The 28,000-nt window shown below is 35.7% G+C and overlaps 1 protein-coding gene across 1 annotated transcript; it reads left to right on the top strand.

Moving 5' to 3' along the window:
• FGL1 (fibrinogen like 1) lies at nucleotides 1-28,000 on the top strand. The gene is made up of 8 exons (XM_082759946.1): nucleotides 1-113; nucleotides 5,063-5,138; nucleotides 10,588-10,768; nucleotides 14,713-14,872; nucleotides 16,157-16,254; nucleotides 16,668-16,756; nucleotides 17,305-17,492; nucleotides 21,172-28,000. Exons 2-8 carry the CDS (start codon nucleotides 5,073-5,075, stop codon nucleotides 21,329-21,331), a joined length of 942 nt encoding a protein of 313 aa, XP_082616072.1. The 5' UTR covers nucleotides 1-113; nucleotides 5,063-5,072; the 3' UTR covers nucleotides 21,332-28,000.

Genomic DNA, 28,000 nt, shown 5'->3' with positions numbered 1-28,000 from the left:
GCAGCACTACAGAATTTAATAGCAAAAACAATCGCAGTCTGGGAAGGGCTCTGGAATTCCTTGCATCAGCTTAAGAAGATTTAACAACTTTGAGTTCTGTCCAGAGGGGAAAGGTAAATGTTTTAGGTACCTGTGAGGGAAGAAGAAAGAATTTGGGGTAATTTCTATACTTACGGATTAAAAGTAGTTTTTGAAGGTCGTATAACTGGTGCAATATTGCTAATGATGTAGGAATGTTGCTTCGGTAGGATCTAGCTATTTTGCTATGATGAATACTCAGTTTGATAATAAACCCCATATTCAAATCTGTACTTTCTAAGTGTCTAATAATGTATGGCTGGATGAATAGGGCTGCTTTTGAGGCCTAGAATTGGATCAGATCATGAATGATCTGTCCATTTTTCAGATGAGGAAATTGGCTCAATTTTTATAGCACTACCTAATTAAAACAAAGCAAAGTTTGTTCATGAGTTTAATCTCTAAAACAGGCTTGGCTTCCAAGTCATTAGCTGTCCTTTTGGCAGACAGATTCTCATTTATTATTATTGTGTTTTTTAACATGGCAGTTCTTACTGGCACTGTGCAAACAGAAATTGGCATCTGAATTTTATATAGCTTGCTGTCTCCAGAATTCAAGAAGGAAATAGGCTGAGAGTTCAGTACTTTCATAGCACAAGAGTTTTGCTCGTATCGTCAAGTCTAGTCAGTAACTTGTGATTGAAAGACACAGAAAAATATTAAATTTGGTGGAAATTGGACCATAGGATTTACTATCTGAATAGCCTGTAAAGAAATCCCAAGTACAAAAATGCAAAAATATTCAGAGGTATTTTTCTTTAAGTTTAATTGTGTAGCTGTAGGAGAAATCTTTCCATATGGTCATGCAAATGCACATTCCAGGTGTGATCTTTGGTATCTGAGTAATCTCATAAGGATAAGATTTGCACTTAATCCTCAGTTTTGCTAAAATAGAAAGCAGCTAATTATTAAAGGCTTGTGCTTTCAACTCAAAAATGTTACAACGAGGTTTTCTCAGTCTGTCTTGATGTGTGATAATCAATCTGCGTGTCTGCTGTCTGAGCTGAAAGCTTTCCTGGGAAGGAGTCTCCCCTGCACAAGTTTGTTTGGTTGATGCTTTTGTTATTTGTTTGCTTTTAAATGGGAAAACTGTGTTATAACCAAAGCTTTGGAAGTCTCTCAGTACACATTGTCTCTTTGGACTCACGAGCATCAGCAATACAAAAATAGTTATGCAATTGTCTTCATCTGTGACGCGGATTAAGGCTTGGGTGGTTTTGGTTTTGTTTTGTTGTGTTGTTTGTTTGTTTGTTTGTTTTTCATGTTTTTTTACTGCATTATGCGTGAAAGTTATATTCTCTCCCTACATTTTAAATTATTTTACCCTCCAGGCATATTTCTGGATAAGGCATTTTAAATAGCTATGTAACAACCAGGCTAAATATTTCAGTGGGTGGAGAAATTAGTTTGAGAAATTGACTTTCAAAGCTGTCTTCCTAGAGCAGGATTTTAAGCTTCCCTTAAACACAGCTTTAGCTTTACATATCACCAGAAGATAAACATACAGTTTCGGAGAACTGTCACTGAACCAACCTATTTTGAAACTTTGAGTAGAAAATAAAAAACTAACTAATAGGTAACAACATTAATTCCCAGACCAAAGCTGTTTATTCAGTCAGCGTGTGCAAAACACTTTGAACATGTATGAGGTCTGATCCTATTGTATGATATTTTACTGCTTTTCTAATCACTTTTCTGACTGCTCAGTGAATCTCCTGTGATTGCAACTGTGGAATCAGATAACTACATGAATTTATATCCACTGACAAACTGTCTCAAATATTAGTACTTCCAGAAACAGCTCTGCTTACTCTCCTCTGCCCCTTCTGGGTCTCCCTGCTGGGCAGTTACAGAAGCAGAGGAACATTAGGTGAACCATTTGCTTTCAGACTTTGTCTCCTCCTAGTCTTCTTGACCTCTCTCTCTCTCTCTCTCTCTCCCTCTTTATTTTATTTTATTTTATTTTATTTTATTTTATTTTATTTTATTTTATTTTATTTTATTTTATTTTATTTCCCCCTGATGACAGCAACAGAAAGATGTTGCTTTACTCAACCCTTGCTCCTACTTCAGGCCTACCTCGGTATTTTTTTTTTTATTTTTATTTTTTTTCCTGTGTCCTCTCTGTTTCAGTGTATTCCCTGTTATTGGATGACAGGTCTGCCAAATGGAGATCTCAGTTGCTAGTTGCTCCCTTTCTATATGCCCCTTAATTCTCTTATGATCACAGTGAACTCAAAATTAGCATGACTGACCACATGATTAATAATGCACCAGAATGCACCTTGGCTTTATTGTCTGACTCCCTTTCTTAAAAATTAAACTCCAGGGCAAGGATACCTTGAGCAATATATTTAAAACATCACTTTATAATTTTATTTATGAGGGTACTGAAAGTGATACTGACAACATTGTCTTCCAAGTGCAGCCCTCATGAAGTTTTCCACGACAGGAACATACTTTAGAAAGAGGCACACTTTAAATAGAAAAGTGACTTCATCATCTGAAGGTGACAAACCAAACCAACTGCACAAACTCTTCAGCTCTTGGTTCCTTTTGTGCAGTATGCTTGCAGTAGCTCACACATACTGTAAGAGAAATGGTCTGCCTTGATTGTGACTAACGGTCTTCTCTTTCTTAGCTAATATAAATTGTTCTGAACAGTATGTAAGATATACCCAATAGTGTGATTCTTATTTTTAATAAGAATATTGTATTTATAAAGATGTGCAATCCTTTTAAGACCGATGCAGCTTTCACAATAAGTGAAATCACGATATAACATCTTGAATATAAAGATTAATTGGAGGAAGAACAGTGTGCTTTTGTAATTAAAATAGCAGAATTGAGCAGAGCAGTTAAAGAATCTCCCAGTGAAAAAATAGAAACCCTTCTCTCCTAAAAAACGTTTTCAAGAAATGCATGGAGTAGAGACTGAAATTATCTAAGATAGGTCATTTGCAGCTTGCCCAGACAGCTAACGTGTTCTTTGGGCACTCCTCTCCCACAGCAGTCAATGTCATTGCAATAGATGGCAAGAGCTGCAATAGCCCTAACTACTACTATTCTAGGTGAAAATGCATGTTTTATCATGGGAAAAACCTCTGAAATCCAAATTAATAACAAAACTCAATGCCAAACAATTCTTGCAGATGCAGCCCCCCACTTTTTAAGCTTTAAATTCAAAAGACTCACCACTTTAAACAATAGCAGAACTTGTACTGAATTTTATTAAAGTTTCTAATTGAAATAACATAACATTTATGTGGTTAATGTGAAGAAAAACAAGTTAAAATTTAGAAATCGTATGACATAGAAATAACAGATTTCAGGTCACACCTTCTATTCATTAAACATTTTATAAATAATTTACAAGGGACCCCTCTGGAATCCTTAGAGATAGACATCAGCTTAGTGTAGTGCTTTGCAGCTGAATGGTAGATTTTGCTTATGTATTTCCAAAATTCTATTAAAAAATCTCTCTGAGCTAGCTGTAACATGGGGTGCTGGGCAACCCTCAACACCTTGCATTTCCATCCAGTCTAGTGCAAGAAGCTGTGTAACAAGATTTATGCAGAAACATGAACTCTGCAACAAGTTTGATGTTTTCAAACCAGCAAAACTCAGAAATAAAACCAGAAATAAATTGCCTTCTTAAATAAAATTAGTATAATTTAATGTCCTTAGTATTTCATAGGTGATTAAAACCTGCAGTTGGACAGCAGTGTAATTTGTACTCTTGCATGAAGCTTTTGGAGATTGGTGAAAATGAAGTTGAATTTGTCAGATTTTATAAGAACTTAAAAAAAAAAAAAAATTCACATAAGCACCTTGGTTTTCTTTGTACAGTAAAAAGCACAGTCTGCCAAAGTTCCACTGGTATTTCGTCTTAATTCCTGTAGAAATAAGAGTGGAAATTTCCATAAAGTTGATTCAATAAGCACATGTTGAAATTGAATCATTAATCTCTATAATGTATCTTATTCTTTGTCTAACCACAAATGCTTTAACATGTATTTAGCTGATTTAGTTTAATAACTAGAAAAAGCAGAGTGGACACATATTTTGGTTTAAATTGAATTAGCATATCTTAAATGAAAATTTCGTAAATTTGAGGAAAAAAAAAAACAAACACAAAAAAACCTTCAGCTTACCATTGCAGCAGTTTAATTTAAAATTTGAAATTGATTTATGTATAATCTATGTCAATATTTTACTTGTTACAGAAGTTGGTTTCTCATCTGTGAACTGAAAAACATGCATCTACATTCTGGAAACTGTTGAAGATATATTAACTAACATTTGCAAGGCAGTCAGATACGATGGTGATTTTTTGGCATATTAAAGAATTTTCCTATGAAGTAATGGGACTTAAAATCCTATGGGCTGTACAGTACAAAATATACATAGCTATTAGTTGATAGATGTCATCCTTGTCACCACTAGAATAAAAGCTGATAACTGTTACACATTTTTTCCAAAATTAATCTGTGACAGAAAAATTATTACCTCCATCCTTTCCTGGGACAAAGGACTTGCACAAGACATTTTCTTTACTTCAAGGACAGCTAACCAAATACAGATTTTAGTTAACTTGAATGTATAGAGACCTTTCTCCCAACTTTCAGAGCCCAAGGAATATTCTTCTGCTTTACTCAAAATTTTAAAGGGGTATTTTGCTTTTGTCTTATTCCACAGTAAGTCATGTCATTTTGTAGCCTTGATTAACCCTCCTAAAATGTTTGGAGATCTCTGATCCTTAGTGGCCTAAAAAGGATTGTTTTTACTGGTTTTTGAAGGTGTATTTTATCAGACTATTTTATACATTGTAATGAAGCCTAAATATACGCTGTATTTGTGAATTATAGAGAAATAATTATAGGTTAATTTGATTATTTGCAATAACAAGTAAAGATGTCAGGTGTAAATCGTTAGCTTTAACGTTTAAGTTAACTACTATTTCATTTGTCCCTCTACTTCACAGCTTCCAGAGAATGAAGATTTTGATAGTGATTGATTTTGTCCTTGCAGCTAGCCTGACGGATACTATTGCGAGCTCTGTAAGTTCTACTCCTTAAGTTTATGTTTAGAGTTTCTTCTAAATAAAGAAGAACTTCTCTAGCCCTTACAGTGTATCTCAGCTAGATCTGATGGCAGAACCTTTGACAGAAAAGATTAGAATACAAAACAAATCCAGAAGACTGGGGAAATAGCCTCTACCAGTGTTCAGTGGAGACAAGTTTCTGATAAGGAATGACAAAACAGGTGCATAAATATACAATGGCTGAGCAATAGCACTGGAGAAAGTAATCCAGTCAGTTTGTGACTGGATCCAACATGGAGAAAGAGGCAATAGAATACCTTTACTAAAAAGTTATCACATGATGCGTTAACATGAACATTGTAGAGGATGCACTGAAGGCAGTTATTGCACTGAAGGCAGTTATTGCTTCCATTCCGTGGTAATGCTAACTCAGAATAACAGCTTCAGTTTTGAGTAACGTACTTACAGAAAGGCCAAAACAGCTCATGTCTCACAAACTTAGTGGCTACAGCAGTGCTATGCTGATACAAAGCAAGAAGAATGTTTCTATCCTCTTCTACCTGGTCCACTGGCCTTAGGACTTCCTCTCAAATCAGATCCACAGCTTCACTGTCTTACTTGTTGCCATGTTACTATGTTGTAGCTCACACTGAGAAACAATGAACACAACTCCTTTGATTCTGGCTTCCCAGACTTTGTACTACTTATTTTGCGTCTCCAGCAGAAACACAGAAACACATTTATTCCACCAATTAAAATAGTCGTAACCTTATCAGTCCTGTACTGCCCGTCTTGGCTGTCCTTTCTAGTTTAATATTCAAGTCCTAATTGGCAGGGACCTTGGAGACTGAATTTTTGATTCGTAATTGCCTCTGTGGAAGTGGTTGTCAAATTTACAACTAGGTAAGCATAACTGTTTGTGGCTGTCTTAGGAAAGCCTTTTGTTTAGAAAAGTAGCTCTACAGGGAGAAAATAGGTAGGATGCACCTGCCTCTGTAATCACCTTTGCTTACTGGAGAAAAAAAAATAAATATTGATTTTTATAGAAACCTACTGAGAAAAAGGCAATACAATGAAATACATTTGATTTATTTTGATTTTTTCTTTTTTAGTTGGAATATTATGGGCTGTGGCTGACTGTGACTGAGCACTGGGAACATTCTGAAATTCCTCTCTAAGTTTTCATATTTAATCTCTTTAAAATACTATTCTCATTCGAGGTATTCTTTAAGCTCATTTAAATTCTAAAAATACAGGAAAAAGCACCTCAAAGAAAGAGTTGGTATTTTTGTAGCTTTCATAAATTATTCTAAATATAATTTGTAGCATCAGTTTTAATGAAAGGACACTGGCTGCTAAATAGCCCTCACGATAATGAAATAAAATAAAGAATGTGAATGCATACTAATTGCAGCAGCTGCTTAAATATGGAACCGTGTGTCCAAGAGCAGAGCTGTCAGCAACAGTTAGATAATTGCTTCTCAATGTGTAGTACAAACAGTTGCTTCACTGAAACAGAGAGAACAGGTTGTGTTTAGTCTAGTTTCAGTGTGCACTACTGTCCAATAGAGAAAGTCATGGTCAAATTCACATTTTTTAAGAGCATTTCACTATTATAATTGCTTTACTTTGATCCATATCTAACAAAAGGAATAGCAGTAAGTTATAGCTGCCAACTCTTACACTGTAACCCTAGGATACCTTTTGCTTCTGTATTACTCTAGCTGTGCACTGTTTTAACCTCAATGATTTTAAAAGAGTTATCCTGCGACAAAGCGGAGTAGTACATGCAAAGAGCAATCTTGTGACATGCAAATCTAAAAGCCACAGCGATCCACCTTGAAAGTTACACAGCTAACTTAGGATTGTCCCATGGGGAAAATATGTCTGGGATTCCAAATACGAGAATTGCAGTGTTGCTGTTCAGCAGTAAAGCATAACAGGAACTGGAGTTCACAGCAGGAGATAGCAATGAGAAGACCTGAGTCAGGGAGAGAAAGCAAAATATCAGATACAAGTACTGTTCAAGGTTGCTTTCAAGACTAGTTCTGTTAAATCATTTGTTTCTTGTGGTGTACTTAGCACTGTTCATGGTTTCTTTATTGTCACCTAGTACTTAGTCACCTAGTCAGCATCATGAGCTTAAATCTTTTGCAACAGGAAATTGTGATGTATAATGCAAATATGTTATTTCTTACCCTATAGCAAGTGTGCAGTCTGTAAAGAGGATGAGAATCGGTTCGATGTTACTTTTCCATTTTCATGAAATAATTCACACTTTTTAAGTCAACAAAATGAAAAGATAACTTTAAAATACAAAGTTAAGAATAATATTTGGAGATACAGACTGGATAGTTTTAATTTGATTAAAAGGAACAGACCTTTTATGGCAGCATATGAAGTAGTGCCACATTAAAGGTAGATGGCAAGTTTTTCTAAGGTACAAAAAGGTTTTTTGGAGAAGGTCTGTACTTTGCTATATAATTTAAAAACAGTAGGAGAATGGCTGTCAGCAGTACAGGTAGGCAGAATGATGCATTTTCACTAGACCTGCAAAAAACACAGCTGCCTGTAGCTCTCCCTCCTCAAAAGCACAGACTCTTACTTTAACTTTCACTTTAAGTGAAAATAGCTCTTCATAGTTCAGACTCTGCCACATGGGAAAAAAACTATCTACCTGAGGTCTTGCTTATGACATTGCAGGGGCCTGGTTGCAGGGGCCAGCATTTCCAGGATAACTGAAGTCTCTCCTGTTTTTTATTACCATGTTCTCCCAAGTTGTGCGTACTGAGGTAAGACTGTTAAAGGCCAACCTCCTCAGTAAACAAAAGCATGGGAGCTCCTTTATAGCTTACTATGATTAAGATTAATATTTCATCTGAGAAGTTTTTGGTTTTTGTTTTTTTTTTTTAACTCACTCTTTCTCAACCCACCTATATATCTGTCCAGTTCCCATTCATTTTCTGTGTGCACTCAGGAGCAGGCTGAGAATTTGCAGAGAACTTTCTCTTCTGAATGGCTCAGAATGGCTCTACTCTTTTGAAAAACTTTCTTTGTAATATGAAGCATGTAGCACACTAGTCATTACGTATGGTCAAATAACCTATAAGCCTCTGTAGAAAGTGTGTACATGCATGTATTTATTTTTCTTCTTAAGTTCCCTGCTAGGAAAAAAATAAAATAAAATAAAAATAAAAGAGGGCATGTTAGGGATCTTGTATAGCTATCAACAAATAAAACAGATTTTCTTAAATATTCTTAAATAGCATAGAACTTTAGGGATATTAGGTCACTGGCTGCTTTTGTTTTATTTCCTCCCCAAAATTTTAGTGTTTGGTAAATTGTGCATCTCACTTACAGCTCCTCCTTGTGGTCAAGCACCTTCAAGGCTTATCAGGACCTAGTAGGAAGCAGACAGTCGGAGCCTGCAGACAAACCTGTTGACACAGCCGGCTGACATGGGCAGCCCAGCCCCAGAGAGGCAGCCAAACCTTTTCCTCTCAGACAGGTCACCGACAAACTGCCTAGTCCTGCCGCATGTATATTCCCCATTCTTTTATTCCACTGTATATATTAGATGGCACTTAAACAGCCATCTGATGCACTACAGAAATACTCAGAGCAGAGGCCTCTAATCAGGTTTGTTTGCAAAGACAGCAAGTGTGATCAACACGTTTTTCAATGAGACTGAACATTACAGTCAAATGGCACATGATGGCTAGGAAGCATTTGAATGAACTCACGGACATACAGTACTCTCCTGAAATTTGTTAAGTTCATTTGTCTATGTTGAAAATGAATTCTATCCTCTGTATTCAAAAAGGAAAGGGGCTTGGACATCAGCAACACTTATTTCTATCAGAAATGACATCATAGTCATGACACTGTTCATAGAGATGTTTCTCAACAGTAGCAGAAGTTCTGCTTTTTAACTAGTACCAGAAATTACTTATAAGTCCATATGTGTTGATCATGAAATGTGATTTCTTATTAATACTGTTAGTTTAATTTGAGTTTGCTCTTAGAGTTGTGGTGAGGTACTAATGGTACTGCAAGGAAGTCAGTCCAACCAGAGCCATGCCTGTGCTGCACAGAAATGTACAGAATGGTACCAGCTTTTCATATAGACAAAAAAAAACCACACACACATCACTGCAGCAAGAAAGTGACAAGAACCATATTGATGGTAGTTTTCATGGAAAATACATGAGGCCTGAGCCTGGTACAAAATTATGCTGATGCCAGTGGAGCTTCACATCAGTATGCTGCTTCAGATCTCTCATTCAGCGTGATAGGGCAATGTTCTAAGATATCAGCTCTTCCGTATGGATGGCAAGTGTTACAGGTCTACATTCAAATAATGTTGCCCTATGAATAAGGTTGTACCAATTTAGAACTGCTGTATATTTGATCTCGCCTATCAGATTTCCAAAAGGTTGTCCTCTGATTTTACTTTTACAGTGCTGGTTATGCTCTCATGCAAACACCATAGCTACTAAACTATTTGCTCATATAAAGTTGCAGACATGATGTTACTGATACAAAACCTCATGTCACGTTTGTAGAATGTATCAGAAAATCCCAGAGGCTTTCCCCTCCCTTTTGAAATCAAATTTGTTTATTATGTATTCGAAACTGTACAAGCTGTTGTAATTTAAGCTCCCTAGCTCAGGCCATAGCCTTACCATAGCCATTAATCTAAAAACTAAATAAATAAATATATTGCTCTGTATACATTGAGCATGTCAGAATTTGGAACTGTTATTCCAGCTCTCCTGTGTCATATATCAGTATGTGCAGTGAGTGGAAGGTATCACTGTATTAAAATCATCACATCTCCGTTACTCCGCACGGTAAGATAGGAGTACAGGTCATAGCACGATACCGACTTTAAGTTTTAAACTCTTATTTTTCGTGCATATTTGCAGTTTCTTAGGGGCTATTTAATTTAGTGTGCCAAAAAGAGCTTGAAACTTTACAATGTTTATGTTGGCAATATTTAGATCCTTATCATAAGAAGTGTGTAATCAAAAAGCACTTGAAAATGAACAATGAAATTGAAAAGGTATCAGCATGGACTGCATTTCTTTAAAATTCTGGCAGTTTTGGAACCTGCACCATGTTGGTAGGAGGCCTCACTGGGAAGTAAATCTCTGTGCATGATGAGGTGATAGAGAATAAACAATCTGTATGATAGTGTTTTTATGGAGTCTCCTCTGTGTGTTTCCAGAGAGAGCTGGTAGCTTAGCCGATAAAGGTTGAGTCTCTGTGCAAAGCTGGTATGGTTGGATACTCTATAGTGTATTAAATCAGTTAAAGTAGAGGTAACAACTAAAGTAGAAGTCAAAATAGTATCTGTAAGGAATTAAGACAGAAATGCTTTATTCAGGTTATTTTTTTTTCTTTATATGTTAAACTTGACAAAAAAATATTGATTTTACAATAGGATGCATTTTCATTTTTAGGATCTACAAAACTGTTTTCGAGAGCAGATACAACTTCAGGCCCAGGTGAGACTTCTGGAACATCGTGTGAAACAGCAGCGGTTAAAAATTATACAGCTTTTAGAGAAGAAAGAGATACAGTACAGTGACAGAGGAGATGAAAACAGTGCCATTGACTTGGGAGGAAAAAGGCAGTATTCAGGTTAGAAATGAAGCTATTCTTTTCATTTCTGTTCATTGTAGTGATACCCAGAAGCTTTAGCACAATTAGACCCATTGACATATTGTTTTGTAGCTCACAGAAAATGGTTTGTTTAAAGCACAGTATTCAGCTGTTACCTAGGCCTGTGTTCATAAATCAAATCTGGATTGAAGAGGTTTATTTATTTATTAATAGCACATAATTAAAAAGCAATCAGTGAAAAATACATTTAGAATCAGTATCAGCAATGCAACTGATAATAGTTTGGTGATATCCCGGTTGTTTTTTAATCTGGTTGATGATCAACTTCAGTAAATTTCATCAGTGATAATTCACTGTTTCACATTATCATTTTAGAGGCAACCATCATCTCAGAAAAGATAGTTTCAGATATTGTACTCACACACAGAGTTTGTAAACTCACATTCCTATAACGTCTGGTTATCTTGGTCATGTTACCACCAGGGGGTTGTACAGACACCCTGACATCTATGATAACTCAGAAGAAAGTCATGCTTGCTACAAGGAGCTATACCTTTCAAGTGGTTGGAAGGAGAATGTGGTAAAATGGTTTCCTTTTACTTTTTGTTTATTTTAAGTGAGACATCATGATGGAAAAAATATATTACACAGTAGCTGTATGATCTACTTTGTCTCTTGATTTCTTAATAGATTTTAAGATGGCATTTTGACAGACAAAGCCCAGAAGGATTTTAGGGGCTTATCTATCTTTTGACTGCTTTTGCAGTCTTTTCTTTCTCAGCTGCAAACAGTAGTAAGGTTTCAATTGATGTTTCTCTCAGTATAAGAGAGAACTGTTTAGAGGAATACTATAAATAAAAAATAATACCTAACCATAAGATGCTAGTATAGTTAACAATACCAATAATAATAATAATAATAATAATAATAATTGCAATAGATAATTCTAGTGGCCTGTTCCTCATAAAATGAAACCATTTGCAGACTATGCTCGTTATGGGGAAAATATGGCTTTTGTGGTTTTGCACATTGAAAAGGACTGGTTTCTGTTACAAAAAGGCAAATCATGCTAAAGAATTGCAAGTACAGCACCTCTGCAACCCTGAAGCTTTTGAGCATTCCCATCTAAGAAATTCCTAATGAATTATTAATTATCTCCTAAATGTGGTAAAACTGTTGTTGTGCTGTAGAACATACTTGTCCTAATAACTCTTAGAGTTACATCCCAAATGATTTAGCTTAATACAGGTAAGGCAGATGAACTAAATGACCAGGAAGGCCTCAGAGGACAGAGAGATTACTAAATGCAACTACCTTAAATTTACAGTGTTCTTCCAACAGAACATTTTGAAAACTGGCATGTAGAAGTAGAAGCTGTTCAGTATACCATTACTAATCTTTCCCATTTTAAGATGCTTAACTGCCAAAAATTGGCAGCATATTACAGTCTTAGGTCAAATTGCTAACAGACCAAGGAATATTAAAATGTCTTTGGTATTCTGTGTTATCACCAGTAAAGATGTTCTCCATCACAATTGTACTTTTATTCCTTTAACATTGGGGTATAGTGTTTTAATTGCTAACCCAAAATGAATGTTTGAATCTAGTTTGAAAGCTGAAAGTTTGATTCTAATTGCAGAATAGTTTAAAGAAGGAGTTTTAGAAATTATTTGAAAGGTAGTGGGATTAAAGAAGTAATATATTAGAGACTCTTGTTGTACAAGAGACAGCAATATCCCAACATATATTAAGTCCTCCATACTCTGCTAATTAAGTAACTCATTCAAAAATAGGATGTCTGCAAAATAGGAAAAATCATGAAACAGATGGACACATGGCTAGCAATTTAATGACCTTACTTAACTGGAACTTAAGATGCTCAACACCCAAGTCCAAACCCCAAACTGATAAAGACACTCAAAACAAAACACCTGCCATGCACAATCCTCTTGTTTAATACAATAGGTGTGCGAGTTCTGATCTGTAAAGTCCCTGAAGCATCCATGTTTACAAAAATAAGCCTGAAATTGTGATATCTGGATCTCTTATATTCTTAATGTTGCAAAACTGTGACTGAGTTAGGTTCAGCTCCAGACTTCACAGTTTCTAAAATACTGGGTTTAAGTTGTTTATATTCTGGTGGTGATCTAGTCTCTCTGCAGTGGAAGAAAACAGTGTGTTAATCCGTCATTGCTGGAGTGAGGTCCAAACTCATCTAAAATAATAAAAATTCCCAAACAATAGCTGGATTGAAAAATACAATTTGGGGGTGTGATTCTTGGATGGTGTTGCTTTCTAGTTGTCCAGCACTAGAGAGTCCTAACTTCTATAAGTTTTAATAAGCTTGCTTGAATATACTTGTAGTATTTATGCTTCTGGAAGAAATCATAACATAAACCAAGGCATCACATATAATAAAACACCATTAAAATAAAATTGAAAGCAGTTATGAGTTTGACTTGAAATTTTATTTATATATTTATTTACATATTCAGCATCCTAGAAGACTTTTTTATTATTATGGTTGACTTATTTTTTACTGGAAAAAATTATTAAAACCACATTCAGATGAATGTCTTTGTCCTTTGTCCTCAGTTTATTTTCTTAAAATGTGATTCTGGATAACAAATCTAAGTTCTTGTTTTCAGTATCTGCTGATTCTTCCCCTTTCTTCCCCCCCCCCCCCCTTTTTTTTTTTTTTTACTTTCCTATAGCTTGGTAAATGTTTTTCCCCATTGATATTGCACTATTTCATTCAAGCTGCTGTAGCATTTTAATGTCAACAGAGTTGGATAATTTGGAGTTAGACAATGAGGAAGGAATTCCATATATATACCTGCTTAAGATTAAAAAAAAGTATTTCTACAACGCACTCAAACATTCTCTGCAAAAACATCTTGGTTGTTCTTTAAAGGGTGTCTTTTTTTTTTTTTTTTTTTTTTTTTTCCCTCTTATGGTTTGTTCAAATCCTGGCATAGCTATTTGTTTTCATTATAAACTGTTTATTTTTTTCTCTGTCTAATCTTCACTGATGTTTTCACTAAGAAGAAATATAATAGTTCACAAAGTTCCAATATGGCCTGGAAGTTCAGCCAACACGTTCATAATGCATTCAGGGAAAATCTTGCAGTTAATAAGCTCTACTTTTGCCAGGAAAAACAGAAATGTTGAAAATTATACATCTTTTCTGTATGACTGCTTGATGGTACGTACTGATTACATATAAACAAAGAATTCCTTTCGTTTCTTAGCTCCTAGAGGAAAAAAGATTATGCAATTACATTGCTGTTACATTTTCATGAGCTCTGAATTCTGTCATTGCTTTCATTAAAACCAACCCAAACCAGACTTAAAAATTAGTATCAAGATGAAGTGGTATGATTTTAGACATACATTGGGCTTTTAGGGGGATAGTCTTCTGTGTGTATTTGCACCTCTTTGATACAAGGGACAACAGTATCAGGTCCAGCAATTGTTTCCTCTTTCTAACACTGGTGATTCCATTCTCTCCTGTTCAGCAGTTCTGCTGGGGACTGACACAGAAGCACATCTTTGTTTTTGAAGATTACCGAGTGGTTTATATGTAGAGAAATTCTATGATTGTAACAGGATTCTAATGTGGATTATACCACTGTAAATTGGAAGTGGCGCCACCTAAACCAGAGGAATTATTTTGCTAGTTGAGTGAAGACAGAAATAATAGTATTTTATGGTGGAAAAAAAGATTCTTTCACAGAAATGTCAAAATAATTATAGCTCAATAAAGTTTTAAAGCAACATAAATACAAGAAAATGCCAAAAAGTCATAAAAAATGTATTTGCAGAGGTATTTGCTTTCTATTAGCCAGGTTCATATGTGACTTTACCTGACATGGTTTGATTTCTTTCACCGACTTGTTTTCTGGTTTTGCCAGTAAGTATAGGATTAAAAGAACTGTGTCCAATGGATGTTTTATGAACAGATTGTGCTGAAATCTACAACGATGGCCACAAGCAAAGTGGATTTTATAAGATGAAACCTATCCAGAGTCCTAATGAATTCCTGGCCTTCTGTGACATGTCTGAAGGGGGTGGTTGGACTGTTTTTCAGAGGCGTTCTGATGGCAGCCAGAATTTTGATAGGTAGGTACTAGACTTGGTCATTAAAACTGGAAACAAAGTGGAGAAACATAAAACCAGATGGAACTAAGTTAAACATTAACTTTAGAATTATATGAAGTTATTATGTCAGATAAAAAGTAGGAACGGTTATGCTGTGGAACAGCCTCCAGATGAGGTATCACTTCTGGCTCTGTCACAAACTGTCTGTATGATCCAAATCAATTCTCCTAGGTCAAGTCAACAAAGTATTTAAGATCTAATTTCACACTCTTCATAGCATCCATCTTGTTGGACTCGGTGCAGTGTGCACAATGTTAGACAGAAAGATAAATCAATACAATGTCCTTGAAACAGGAAGACATCTCTTTTAGTCTTTTTTCTGACAACTAGTGCATTTTACATAAAGACATTTCAATGTCAAATGCATTAACTATTTTTGGAGCAAGGACTCTTAATGCCAAGCAAAGGACTATCTTGTGTTTTGCAAATAGTAAAAATGTAAAAAGTATGTAAAATGTAAAGAGTATGCAAGCTATATTCTGGAAATAAAATACCATTGGCACACAAGTATGAGAGAAACCCATCATGAAGTAATTTGTATTTCATAGTAAAATGCCTCCAGGGAAGATAAAATGTGTGAGCACTTGATATGTGGACATGTAAGCTCCTTACCTTTGCCAAGACTCAAGCATTTAGAGGGAATGCCCAGAAGTGAAATTTTTGGTGAAATTTTTATATATATTATATATATATATATATATACGCAAATATTAGAAACAAGAAGAAGGTTTGTAGGACATCTGTTTTGTCCAATTTGTATTTCAGATATCTACATCCTTATGTGGATCTAAGGCTTGTTCAGCCTGGTGAAGAGAGGGATTCAGTAGGACCTAATAGCAACCTGTCATCCTACAAGGAGATCACTAAGAAAACTGAGTTGTTTGAGAAATCCTTGAGAAAATAGACTCCTCACAATAGTGTCTCTTGGGTGTGTGAGAGACAATGCACATAAATTGAAAGAAAGAGTTCAGGCCAGATATAAGGAAAATCTTTTTCACTGTGAGAATGATCAGGCAGGTTGCCCAAAGGGGATGTGAAGTCTCTTCAAGACCTGACTGGACAAAGCCCTTAGTTACCTGGTCTGATCTCATGACTGACCCTGCCTTAAGCTGGATATTGGACTAGACGACCTCCCAAGGTTTTCCTTCAGGTCAAAATATTCAGTGATCTATGATTGTATGATAAAATAAATATTCAAACATACTTCTTTTGTTACTCAAATTAGTAATTTATGCTCCTTTTCAGAGACTGGACTGACTATGAAGAAGGCTTTGGAAATTTTGTTTTGAAAAATGGTGAATATTGGCTTGGAAATAAAAATCTTCATTACTTGACCAGTCAAGGTAAGATTTGCATGGTGACAATAATCTTCTGTTGTTTCTGTTTCTTTGTTCTTTCCAGGGCATTTTTTGTTGGAACAAATCTTGAGTTGTGTTGTTTGTCTGCATGGACCTCCCCAAAGTTTCAGAACAAAATACATTTGAATATGTATTGAATATGTATATAAATCTGTATTGGAATAATTCTAATTTTTTCGAAGATGAAGAATGTGAATAAAGACAGACATAGCAAGATATGCCTTAATGAGCATAAAGAGATAATAATAATAAAAAACACGTAATATGCTGTGATGCTATGGATAAGATTCATGATAAAAACATAATGAGTATTTTAATATTGTACTGTAATGCTCTGCTTTGAGAAGTAGTGAGATAGACTAGTTTAACAAAAATAATTGTTATTGTCTTTTCTTTAGGGAACTATACTTTAAGAATTGATCTAACTGATTTTGAAGGAGAACGGCGTTTTGCACAATATACAAGATTTGGAGTTGCCGGTGAAGAGGTAATTAAATATTAAATAATGACTGGGAGCTTTATTGAAAATGAAGATTCTATAGACAGAGACACTAAACACACATGTTCCCTTATTTTCATAAAGATTTTTTTAGAGCCTTATTAACTTGTATTCTTTCTTACAAATGCTTCCACTTTTCAAATATCTAACAATAGTCATTTATATGGATATACTGATTTCATTCTTTCTGTAAATTGGATGAATTATTTTTTCTAGAAGTCATGGATAAAAGCATTTTTCTGTTTTCATTTATATGTCTAACAATAACGGTACACAATGTTCTGATTTGTTAATATGTACTGAAAACTAACTCTAATGTTTTTATGTTGCTTATGCACAAAGTTATTGACAAATTTTACCCTGGTAAGCATCTGTACAGTCCCTTGTTAGCTAGTATGCAGTGCCTAAGTGCCATGACAATACTGGGCATAGTAGCGAATGGAACAATGGAACAGGTTAGTTTCTTCTCTGATATGCTAAAAGCTAAAAGACACATTAGATTACTTTTTTTTCTTTTCCTTCACTTTTTTCATTAGCATTCTTATGAGATGAGCTGTGGTGAATATTCTGGCACAGCTGGTGATTCCCTGACAGGGGGATTTCATCCTGAAGTAAAATGGTGGGCTGATCATCGAGGAATGAAATTCAGTACTCGAGACAGGGACAATGACAACTATGAAGGCAACTGTGCTGAAGAGGAAAAGGCTGGTTGGTGGTTTAACAGGTATTTTAATTTCATATCTGTATTATCAACTATTCTACTTTGTATGTATTCATACAATAATAACATACAGTCGAAGAAAGGATATGCATTGTTTATTGTAATTGCAATCCGTCCTTGACCCCTACCAGAGATGTCAGTGCTGATAGGACCAAGACCCGCCTTAGAAGTGCCAATACATACTGAACAACTCAAGGTGTCTGTGAAATTTGCCATTTCACTTGCATTTCATTGCCTATTTGCCACGGGCTTTGGCCATCTTTGTTCTCAGACAGTAAGGAGGAGACAATTTTGTCCCTTTAAGGTAACCAGTGTTTACACAAGTAGGTCATGTAGAGTTTGCAGACGTATCCCTGCTGCACTTCATTCCTGCATTTCTCCTTTGTTTCACTAGACTAGATGCAGCAGCACGGATGAATGTCTGATGAGTTAAGCTAGTGCTGGGTTAATAAACCATAGTTTTTTCACCTCAGTTCACAGCATTTCATTCTTGTTATCCTTTCTACATGTATATCAAGATGGGAATGCATCCACTCAGTTTCTCTCAGTGCACATGACTGGACTAAGAGGAAAAAAATAAATAAATAGGGTTCAGTAAAAGAATTTTAAGACAATCCCTAAATACAAAATAGCAATTCAAAAGAAAGGATAAACCTTAGCACTGCCTGTATAGGCAACTATGTTGTTTCACATAATTAATTAGATAAATCTAGCCATAAAGAGAAACAATGTAATGTATCTGTGTAATAGATAGCTTTAAAATACAGCTCTGGGAAGCATAGTACTCTCTCACTGTGATCTCAGTTCACTTGGCAGGAACTGCCAGGCTGGATCAACTCCATTGTTTCCCTCTGTTGTGTCATCCTTTGTTTCTGTTTTTTAACTCCTCTTTTTCCAAATTCTGTTTCAATAAGTAGTCTTAAGCTGTGACCAGTTTAGCTTATAATGAGGTAGCTATTTCCCCAGTGTTTCACAATTAATTAATTATTTAAGTATATTTCAGGGATGGTAGGTTGGCAGATTATTTGAGAAATATAGAAAAAAATCACATGTAGACATTTATTTTTTTTTTTCAGTTTTCATAAAGGATAAGACATAAAAGAGAAAAGCAATTGTGCTGGAGATACTTTTCCAATGAAATCAGAACTTTTGTGGATTTAGAGGAATGTCTAGACTTCAAATAGCACAAAACTGTGATACCATGACATGGAGTTTATTAACAGAGAATCATCAATCACTTATAGTCAACTACATTTTCTTTTTGTCTTTTATAAACTTTCTTTTTCTTTTTCATTTATTTTTTTTAAATATCAGATTGGTCCGACCAGAAAAGTGATCCCTTTGCAATAGTAACTGCATGGCATAATTGACAGTTATGAATACCTTGTAGTTGGTGCTACATAACTACTAAAGATAGCTGACTCCTACCAGGCTAGTTCCTATTATGGCTGTGTGTCTGACACTGTTAAAGGGACAGTCTGTCTGGATAATGAAAGTGTGTGACTAGTAGTGTTATTCCACTGTCTTGCTACTGGCTTTTTAATGTTACGCTTAATAGAAAACTGAATCCTGCAAAATACTAGAGATTTTTGCTATTCTGAAATCCTACCCAAAAGAACAGCGCTGGCAGGCCCAGAGAAAGGAAAGCACCAAGAACACAAATATGTCATGCACAGATTAGCAGACATAGAAGGAATTAGTGTTCTTGGCTGGTTTGTATAGGAGCTCGCAGCTAGGCAGGAATTTTCTGTAGCCAGCTCTATGCTATCTGGACTAATGAAATATATAAATGCCCAGATAATATGAATACCAAAGGATGTGATACAAGTGAGGCACAGGAAATAGCTCAGATCTCATTTAAACCCACTGGTTTTGCTCCAGCTCTGCACTTGTTAACTTGGACTTCTGCAGCAGAACGGTCTCTCTGTGTGACTTTGTAAGCAGAGATTTGCAGCTTGGATGCAAGTCCCCAGAGCTTCCTTCTCGCTGGTACTACACCCAGTTCATAGGGCTTCCTTCATCCAAGATGCTGCACAGATCAGTAGGTTCACAATGGGAAAATAAGAGCTAACGAGTCTGTTTGGACATGAGCACGCTGTTTCCCCCAGCACTCCCAGTTCTCCCAGAGAAGCAACTCCGTCTCTCTGCGTCTGTCATACAGTTAGTATATAACTCAGGTGAAATGTCCAGGGATAATTGGGAGTTGACTGTGCCTCTGAAACTATTGCTGTGCAGTTTTTTGCTTTAAAAAATAGCCTGTCAGAAAGAAGGGAGGAACATAGGCTAACTCTAAGGTGATTATTGACTTGTGAGTAATGAATGTTGCTTCATATCATATTGCATGCCAATTATTTCTTTAGTATGTCCAGTTACTTCAGCCTGTATCTAGTCTATTACAGAATACTGCATATTCTTGGTCTTAATGCCTCCCAGCACTAATTACAAGTTAGTACTGGCTCATATTACTGGCGATAAAATCAACTTTTGACTGTTTCCAATAGAAGAAGTAGAAGAAAGGATTCAGCTGATCTAGATACCTCTTATCAATTATGATTCTTCTACCAAAATGTTTTGATTCAAAGTAAATAAAGTGTCTGTTCAGTGCAGGATTTGTATGGCTAGAAAGGCTGTGTCAGCTCTCATACAAGTTTGTCCTTATCAAAAATGAAGTCACTGTTGATATCTTAAGTTTATTCTCAACCAGCTTATTACCAAAATACAGCTTAAAACTTGTAAGCAGTAAATAAGCATATGTGTAAGAGAATTTTTCTACGAGATTTTTATCACTGTTTCTATTTCAGTTCTCAAAACCTGTTGTTAATAAAGTGTAAGCAAAGCCAAAGGGACTAGGATTTGCCAGTAATAATATCCATTTGGACTGTTTTCTGTTTTAATATTTTCTGAAGTCTGCTTTGGAAATCCATTGTTGTGTGGGACAGTTAGATATTAACAGCACTAATAACAAAATACTGAATTGGCAGATAAGCAAAGCAGATTTATTAATGTGTGCTGCAGAAGAAACAACCATTTTGCTTTCCATATATACACAAGGATCTAGATTTCCTCCCTTCTCATAGAAATGCCAAATGAGTATCAAGATTGTGGTGGTATCTAGTCAAGCCTTTTGGGTTTTGATAGCTTTTAGTAGCATGTTTAACAACTGTAACAACATTTCTATTTCAGTGTGTCTAACAGCCAAAAAGAATGTAGTTTGTATAATCCAATAAAATGCCAGCTCTGATGATCCAGTGAAGTGGTACATATATGTTTAATTAGCTATAATAATATTATTGTTATTAATTGTTAACAATAAAAAGCATCACTATTTCTTTCCTAGAGTTTTGCTTGTTGTATGCTTTGCTGCTACACATGACCTGAAGGACTCTGAAATCACTCTCCACTGAAACAGATTAGCAGGCAAAACTCAGAGACCTACTGATGTCAGAAAACTTGTAGAAAGCATAGAAATAACTTTTTGTTTCTAAGATGGTATAAGCACTTGCAATTGTCCCCTAACTAAACTCTGCACGTTTAGAGGAACTGAAGTCCACAAATGTAAATTTTTGCAGCTGTCAGACTGGGCTGTTAACAACATAGTGACTTTTTGATTTGCAGACAAATCACAAATGCTCTCCACATTTGGACTAAGACTAATTTATGTTTTCCTTTACTTTTCCACCAGGTGTCACTCAGCCAACCTGAATGGTTTGTACTATAAAGGCCCCTATACTGCGAAGACGGACAATGGAATTGTTTGGTACACTTGGCATGGGTGGTGGTATTCTCTGAAATCTGTTGTAATGAAGGTCAGACCAGCAGACTTTGAACCTAATATTGTTTAAGTATTTTATTAAGATGATTTGTCCAGTTAATCTTTTAGCAAATCAATCCAAACTAAAACGGATGGGCAGATTTTTGCTTCTCATATATGCTTATATAAATCTGGAATAATTCCTCTGCAACCAAAAGCTTTATGAGACATAAATCAGAAGAGAATCTGGCCTATGAATTCATAGATACAAACACTACTGCTAACATGTCTATGGGTTTGTTTGTTTGTTTAAAAAAGGCAGAGTTTGCCTAGGAATAAGGACATCTTCGTAAACATGGAGCATTTTTGTCTTGGAACAGGTTGCACAGAGAGGGTGTGGGTGCTCCATCCCTGGAGGTGTCCAAGGCCAGGCTGGAGGGAGCTTTGGGCAACCGGATCTAGTGGGTGGCATCTCTGCCCATGGCAGGAGGGTTGGAGTTGGATAATCTTAAAGATCCCCTCCAACCCAAGCCATTCTGTGATTCGATGATTTTATGAAAAGTGCCTACAAATCCTTTAACTTTTTTAATAGAAAAATATATTGTCACTGTCATGTCTCAAAAATTAAAATGAATTGTATGCATTGCACACAAAAAAAAATCTAAATAGAACCTTAAGGTTGGTTTACTCAGTGGATATACTTTCTCTAGAATGAACCAAGGCTTTAGAAGAAAGCTGTTGTCTGTAAATTCCTCTGATTTATTTGTTGCATGTGTTGTGTACAGAACATGTATAAAAAACATAAAGAATGATGGAGGAAACTAGAGGAAGAGAAGGGATGCTACAAGGCAAGAATCAAATGAGCTTCTAGAGATTTCATTTCAATCAAAAATTTTCAGATGGTCAGTAATTACACCTTTCTTCTTTTTGGTATCCACATAGATATCCTGGACTTTAATATATTGACATTTTGGAGTTTAGCAAAAGGTTTAATAACAAAAGCTGCAACTAATCTTAATGTGAGCTATGCTTTGAACATAATGCATGTGTAGAGAGAATTATGTTTCACATGCAGTCTGGAATCTGGCATTTAGCAGTTCTTAGTGCTGGACTCCATAAATCCTTACTATCTTTATGTATCTGTTAACTTCCACAGCTCTCACGGTTTGAATGCCCTGTTCAGTCAGTTCTAAGTGGTTCTGCTTCTAAGCCTCTATCTTCTCCTTTTCTTCTGTCTTTCTCTTGTCTCTCTGGGATTTTACCCCTCTCAAGCTACAGATCCACATTATTCTTGTACAAGAAAAATCATAAGAGAAATTCTGCCCAGCCATAGCTTTTGTGCCTAGCACCACAGTAGACTGTAATAGCCAGTAATAATAAAAAATACTGGTTGATGCATTCTGCCATGGAGAAGGATAGGCACACTCGCTAGAAAGTTACCTGATGAAATGTAATCCATTTCAGCTGAGCAGATAAGAATGATGATTTTATAAAACACATGGATCTGAGCCAAATTTAGACACTTTTCTTTTCCTGCTTTCACAAAACAGATGCTACTTTTGTGGTTGGACTATAAATCTATCTCCTTCTGTCCAAATACAGTATTTGAACCTCAAGACGATTTTCAGTCAAGATTAACATAATAACTTTTGGCAATCTACCAGCCAACTCACATCTATATTTATATGAAAACAAGTCAGCTGAATGAGAACTCTCTGCATGGCCATTGTTCCTTCCATTTCAATGCTCTAAAAACAGAAGTTGGGTGAGAATCCTTGAAATAAGTGCTTGGAATAAGGGATGCAGAATCTGTAGAACAACTGGGAAAAAAAAAAAAAAAGAGAGGTTCATATAAAACAGTACCTCATTCACTGAAATAAATTACATCTAACCAGAAAATGGAAGTTAAGAAAAAATGGGGTTGAGGCAGCTAAAAAGAAAATTGTCCTGTAAAAATAACATTGATAAACATTTGGAATACAGAGATTTTTCAGTCTGAGATTTTTGTGATAATAGGAGGTTTTCTAGATCATACAGCCTTTTTCTTAATGTATCAAGAGATACTCTGCTAGAGATTTCTAGTTTTTAGCACATTCCTGTATCCCTGCACGAGAGGACCAATGGATAGCTCTATAACTGCTTATCTGAAGCCTTGGTTAATCAGTTAAACCAAGTTAAATTCTCTATCTGACAAGAAGACACCCTGGCCTCTGTATGGATGGGTGTGTATACATATATATGAATATGTACATGTATATATTCAGCATTCGATGTCTGATATGTATCCAATCTAATTAGAGAATTTAAAATATGTTCCTGCATAACTCTGGGAGCAAGTCTATAGGTTTGGGTCATTAAAAATACAATGGAAGTTTTGGAGTGGTTTAAAAACATAAGTACAGTATTTTGTATCATGACTTTCAAGTTATTTTGCTACTCTAGGAGGCGAAATATTTAATTCCTTGCAAAAACATGGATAACATTATGTTGAAATTGTAAAAAAAGTCTTAATTTTTCACAGGAAAATGGAAAGATTAGCTCATATATTTGGAGAGTATTAAGACAGATCACATAACACTTAATTTAAATGAAAGACATAGAAGATTTAAGGACAACAAAGTTGGATGTCTAGCACGGACTTTTGCTAATGTGTACAAATTGTTCTCATAAAATCTGCAATATTTTTGTTGTTGTTTGTGGCAACATAAATCCATCCTCTTTGCTTATGAGAATGTTAATGACATCTTCCAGCTGAGTGAGGGGTGGAATATAATTATTATACTCTGATGTAAAATTTGACCCCCTTTTCTGTATTGGAAATCATAAAATGGAGGAACAAATCTTTCTTTGTACATCTCAAAATGCATTTGTACATTTATTTGGACTGAATGCTCTTCAGAATAATGTCTTTGGCATCCTAGCTGTCTGAAAAGCACCTAGCATACATTGCTAGCAATACACAAATACAGTTTTTAATTCCCACCATCTCTATGGTCTTTTGTTTCTCCGTAGCATTTTGGCTCTATGGCTTTTTCTCTGTTGATCCTTTTGGTTACATAAAAAACATGTGAAAGAGGTGTTGTAATTCAAAATGGCCATATAACTGTTCTCAGATAAACAACCTCTTTATTTTCAAAGAGGAAATTTAAATACATTCTGGAAAAGAGATTACAGCATAGAAGAGAAACCACGAGTATTCTTTTATTTGCCTGGCATGTCCTGTTGGTAATTATTTATTTCCTTAACAAGTATGAACATGTTGTAGGGGAATCTTTATTCTTACAAGATAGAAGAGCAAAGGCCAGTTTTTTTTTTGTTGTTGTTCTGACATTAGAACAACATAATAACTCCCAAATAGCTGAAGATGAATACATATCTCTTGATATAAATCATATAACCCAAAAGAAGAGGAAGTAGAATCAAGGAAATAACATGGAAACTGTTTTGTCAGTGATGATTTCATAAAGAACATAATCATAGCTACAAGCAACATGCAGTCAGAAGTGCCTCTTCTTGTAATACTTGTTCAAGGGAAACATCTTTATATTTTCAGTTGGCTAGTTCCGTTTTCTTCCATTTGCTAAACATTTTGGATATTAAAACAATGGAAACCACAGCCCAGGTGAATTAAAAAGATTCACCTGGTAAAAAGAGCCCTATGGGTGGTAAAAGAGCCCTATGTGTTACAACAGTTGTTTTTGCTACAACTTTTAGTACATTCTGACAATGAGCTGAGGCCTACTTCTGACCTACTTCTTTCCAGTGGAGACTCGTCTTTTCAGCTCTACTGTCTGTGTCTCCCCAGCATCCCCCACACTGCTATTTCTAACACCAGCTCTTGAACCTCTTCTTTAAGTATAACACTCTGCTCCGTCCAAGCTACTTCTTGCTGTTACCAAAATGGTATACATATCCAGAAAAACAAATTGAACCACAGCTTGCCAGGTCCATTAACAATCCTATCATGTTTCTTTAATTTACTCCTCATTAGCTCAAGAATGAAAATGCAACTTTTTATACTTTTTTTTTTTTCACTTTTTTTTTTTTTCCTAGCTTCAGTAGTAGGTGCTCTTTGGCAGTTGTGAAAGAGGTAGAAAGAGCAGAAAAAAATAGCCAGGAAAGTATTCTGTATCTAGATTTTCAAACATTTCTACTTACTTCTGTCTTGTTTTCTTGTTTGCTTTTTGTTTGTTTCTTTCTTTGTTTGTTTTAATTGACTATTACAGTTTAAAGTAGAAAGCAAAAACCAGAGCTATTCAACATCAGGAGGTACTCTGAAATAAATACGACTGTGTGCTTGCTGTTTCCTTAGAGTGTCTGAGAGCTGGGAAATCAGCAAGGTTTCAAGCATTCAGCCAAACTCCATGTGCAACAGATGCTTAGAGAGAGAGGATTTCTCATTTCCTGTTAGTTACAATGTTTGTTCACCTTCTACATAAGAAGAGAATGTGAAACTGCCACTAGTGACAGTGGCTCTTCAACGCTCTATTACCTTTTGCTGAAAACATAGCATTCATGAAAAATCATCTTTTTGAATTCTCTGGGGCCCTTTTCAACCTTTTTTTAGTGCAGATTGCAATCCAGCTTGTCACCACTACATCTTCAGTTAACTAAGACAGTTCCTCTTAATCCTACCCTCATGCTAAATAGATCGCATCAAAAAGAGTGTTGATATTCAAATATTGATTAATCAACCCTGGGGCTGAAATCATGTATTTATTGGCTTCCAGAAGAATCAAAATATGGCCTTTGCAAAAACAAAACAAAACAAAACAAAAATAGGAAAAACAAACAAACAAAAACCTGTAGCTCACTTTTCTCTGCAGTTCCTCAGCAATTAACAGTAAGTCTTTTCCTTGTCTCCTACACAATCTCAGCTTCCTTCATTTCTTCATTTCTTAATGACAATCAAATCTTTAATCTCACCCGTTAGTCACGATTTGCATACACAACCGGTGAATGCTCAGCTAAAGGAACCTGGCTAGCTGAGGCTCTGCGGAAGCTGAGCAAAGGCTTTGAGGAGCTAAATGGTGCACTCAAGTCACTTAAAATGGCAGTTAGATCTCTAAATCTGGTGAGAGAATTAATGTCCAACGTGGTTTATAGGTAGATTGGACTGTGTTGTTGTAATGAATGTATCACCCAGCACTGTGGGCAGCAAGATAAACAACTTCCTCTTACAAGTACATGTTTCTCACAAATGATTACCCGAATTTCCGTGCTTCCAGCTTTGATGTCCTGAGCTGAAGCTCCCAAGTAATTATATTGCCACAGGAGCCACTGGGCTGGCTCCTTCTACAATATGATAAATGTTCAAATTAAATTAGATAAACACAGTCAAGTGACATAGGAGCAGAAGGACTTTTATGTTAGGGATATTCTGCACTAGATGGTGCTCTGTACTTGTTGTATTTTCTCAGGCAATATCACATTTGTAGACTAGTGAAAACATTTCTCCCTGTTAAGTTATGTAAATAAGTCGCAGAAAACAAGCACAAAATGTTTAATTGAATATAGTCTTTAAATCATACATGAGTTCCTAAGGTTACCAAGACCACATGGAAATTCACAGAATCTAATTATCTGTAAATATGTTACATTTAGGCAGCTAAATTTTGGTCTCTGTAATTTAGAAAGCCTCCTATTATGAAGTAGTTAACATCTTTTGCTGATTAGCAAACAGAAGAAAAACTGCAAGTTCCAAACAGTGCCCAAATGAATTTATCTGCACTACTGTATTCCTCCTATGACTCCCCTGCTGCTGTTCCCTGATAGGATCTCTTTCTATTTTTCACATCTCAACTACCCCGGAGTTGAAAGGTACTTTACTGGAGCGAATCCCATATTCCTATCATAACACAAACAATGCATTTGAGTGTTCCTCGTGATCAGGAAACCGGGATCTTGTGAACACTTGTGGCATCAGCAGGATAAAGTGAAAGTGCCCATGCCACTGCGGATTCACTGTGGGGAGAGCAACAAGCCCACCTTCCACCAAAATGCCATACCCCCGTCTGGGAAAAGCACCCTCCCTGAAATGATGGATGTGGTACCTCAGTGTACAGCAAATGTAAAGTTCCTGCTGCATGTAACTGCCAGAAAGTCTTGCAAGTCTTGCTCAATAAGCTAGTATTTAAGTTTGAATTATTAACACTTGCAAGATGTACAAACATTTTATCTTGTGATAAAGAAGATTTTATGCATTTCATTTTCTTTCCAATAATAATTTTAAATGATTCATTTTAAATATCAGATGTAATTTTTTGAAATAATTCTCATTCAAACTGCTCCAGTCCTCTGCCACCGAGTCTTCTTTACATCTGCTATGCAGCTTGATTAATTAAAGGCCTCTGCACAGGTCTCATCTATTCCTCTTATTGCCTCTTCCTAATAAGAGACTTAACAGCTTCTGAAGTGGTTTCACTGCCCCTCTGACTCAGGACAGAAGAAGAGAAAAAAAGAAAAATCAAACCTGGAAGAACACAAGTCTCTCGTAACTTAAAATATCCAAGCAAAAAGTTCTAGGGTAGTGAGGGAAGGGAAGGGCTTCCTTTTAATGTTTATACAATGTGAGAAAAAAATTAATTAATATTTTCAGTCCATGACAATAGCTTTAAATTTGACTTTATTTTTCTCTAAATCCCCAACGGTAAATGAAAGCACTTGAGCCTCTAAATCTGGCATAACAGTTTCATATTTAAGATACTAACAAGAAAACACATTAAAACATGACATACTGGACACATTCCCAGTCACATAA

Source organism: Aythya marila, assembly GCF_965140915.1.
Source record: "Aythya marila genome assembly, chromosome: 4".
Lineage (NCBI taxonomy): Eukaryota > Metazoa > Chordata > Aves > Anseriformes > Anatidae > Aythya > Aythya marila.
This window is presented reverse-complemented; position numbering and strand designations above follow the sequence as displayed.

Excerpts from the sequence above, each read along its gene's own strand:
- FGL1 (XM_082759946.1), top strand. The coding sequence starts at position 5,073 with ATGAAGATTTTGATAGTGATTGATTTTGTCCTTGCAGCTAGCCTGACG. Across the intron at positions 5,139-10,587 it reads CGGATACTATTGCGAGCTCT|GATCTACAAAACTGTTTTCG; the intron begins GTAAGTTCTACT and ends TTTCATTTTTAG. Across the intron at positions 17,493-21,171 it reads GCTGGTTGGTGGTTTAACAG|GTGTCACTCAGCCAACCTGA; the intron begins GTATTTTAATTT and ends CTTTTCCACCAG.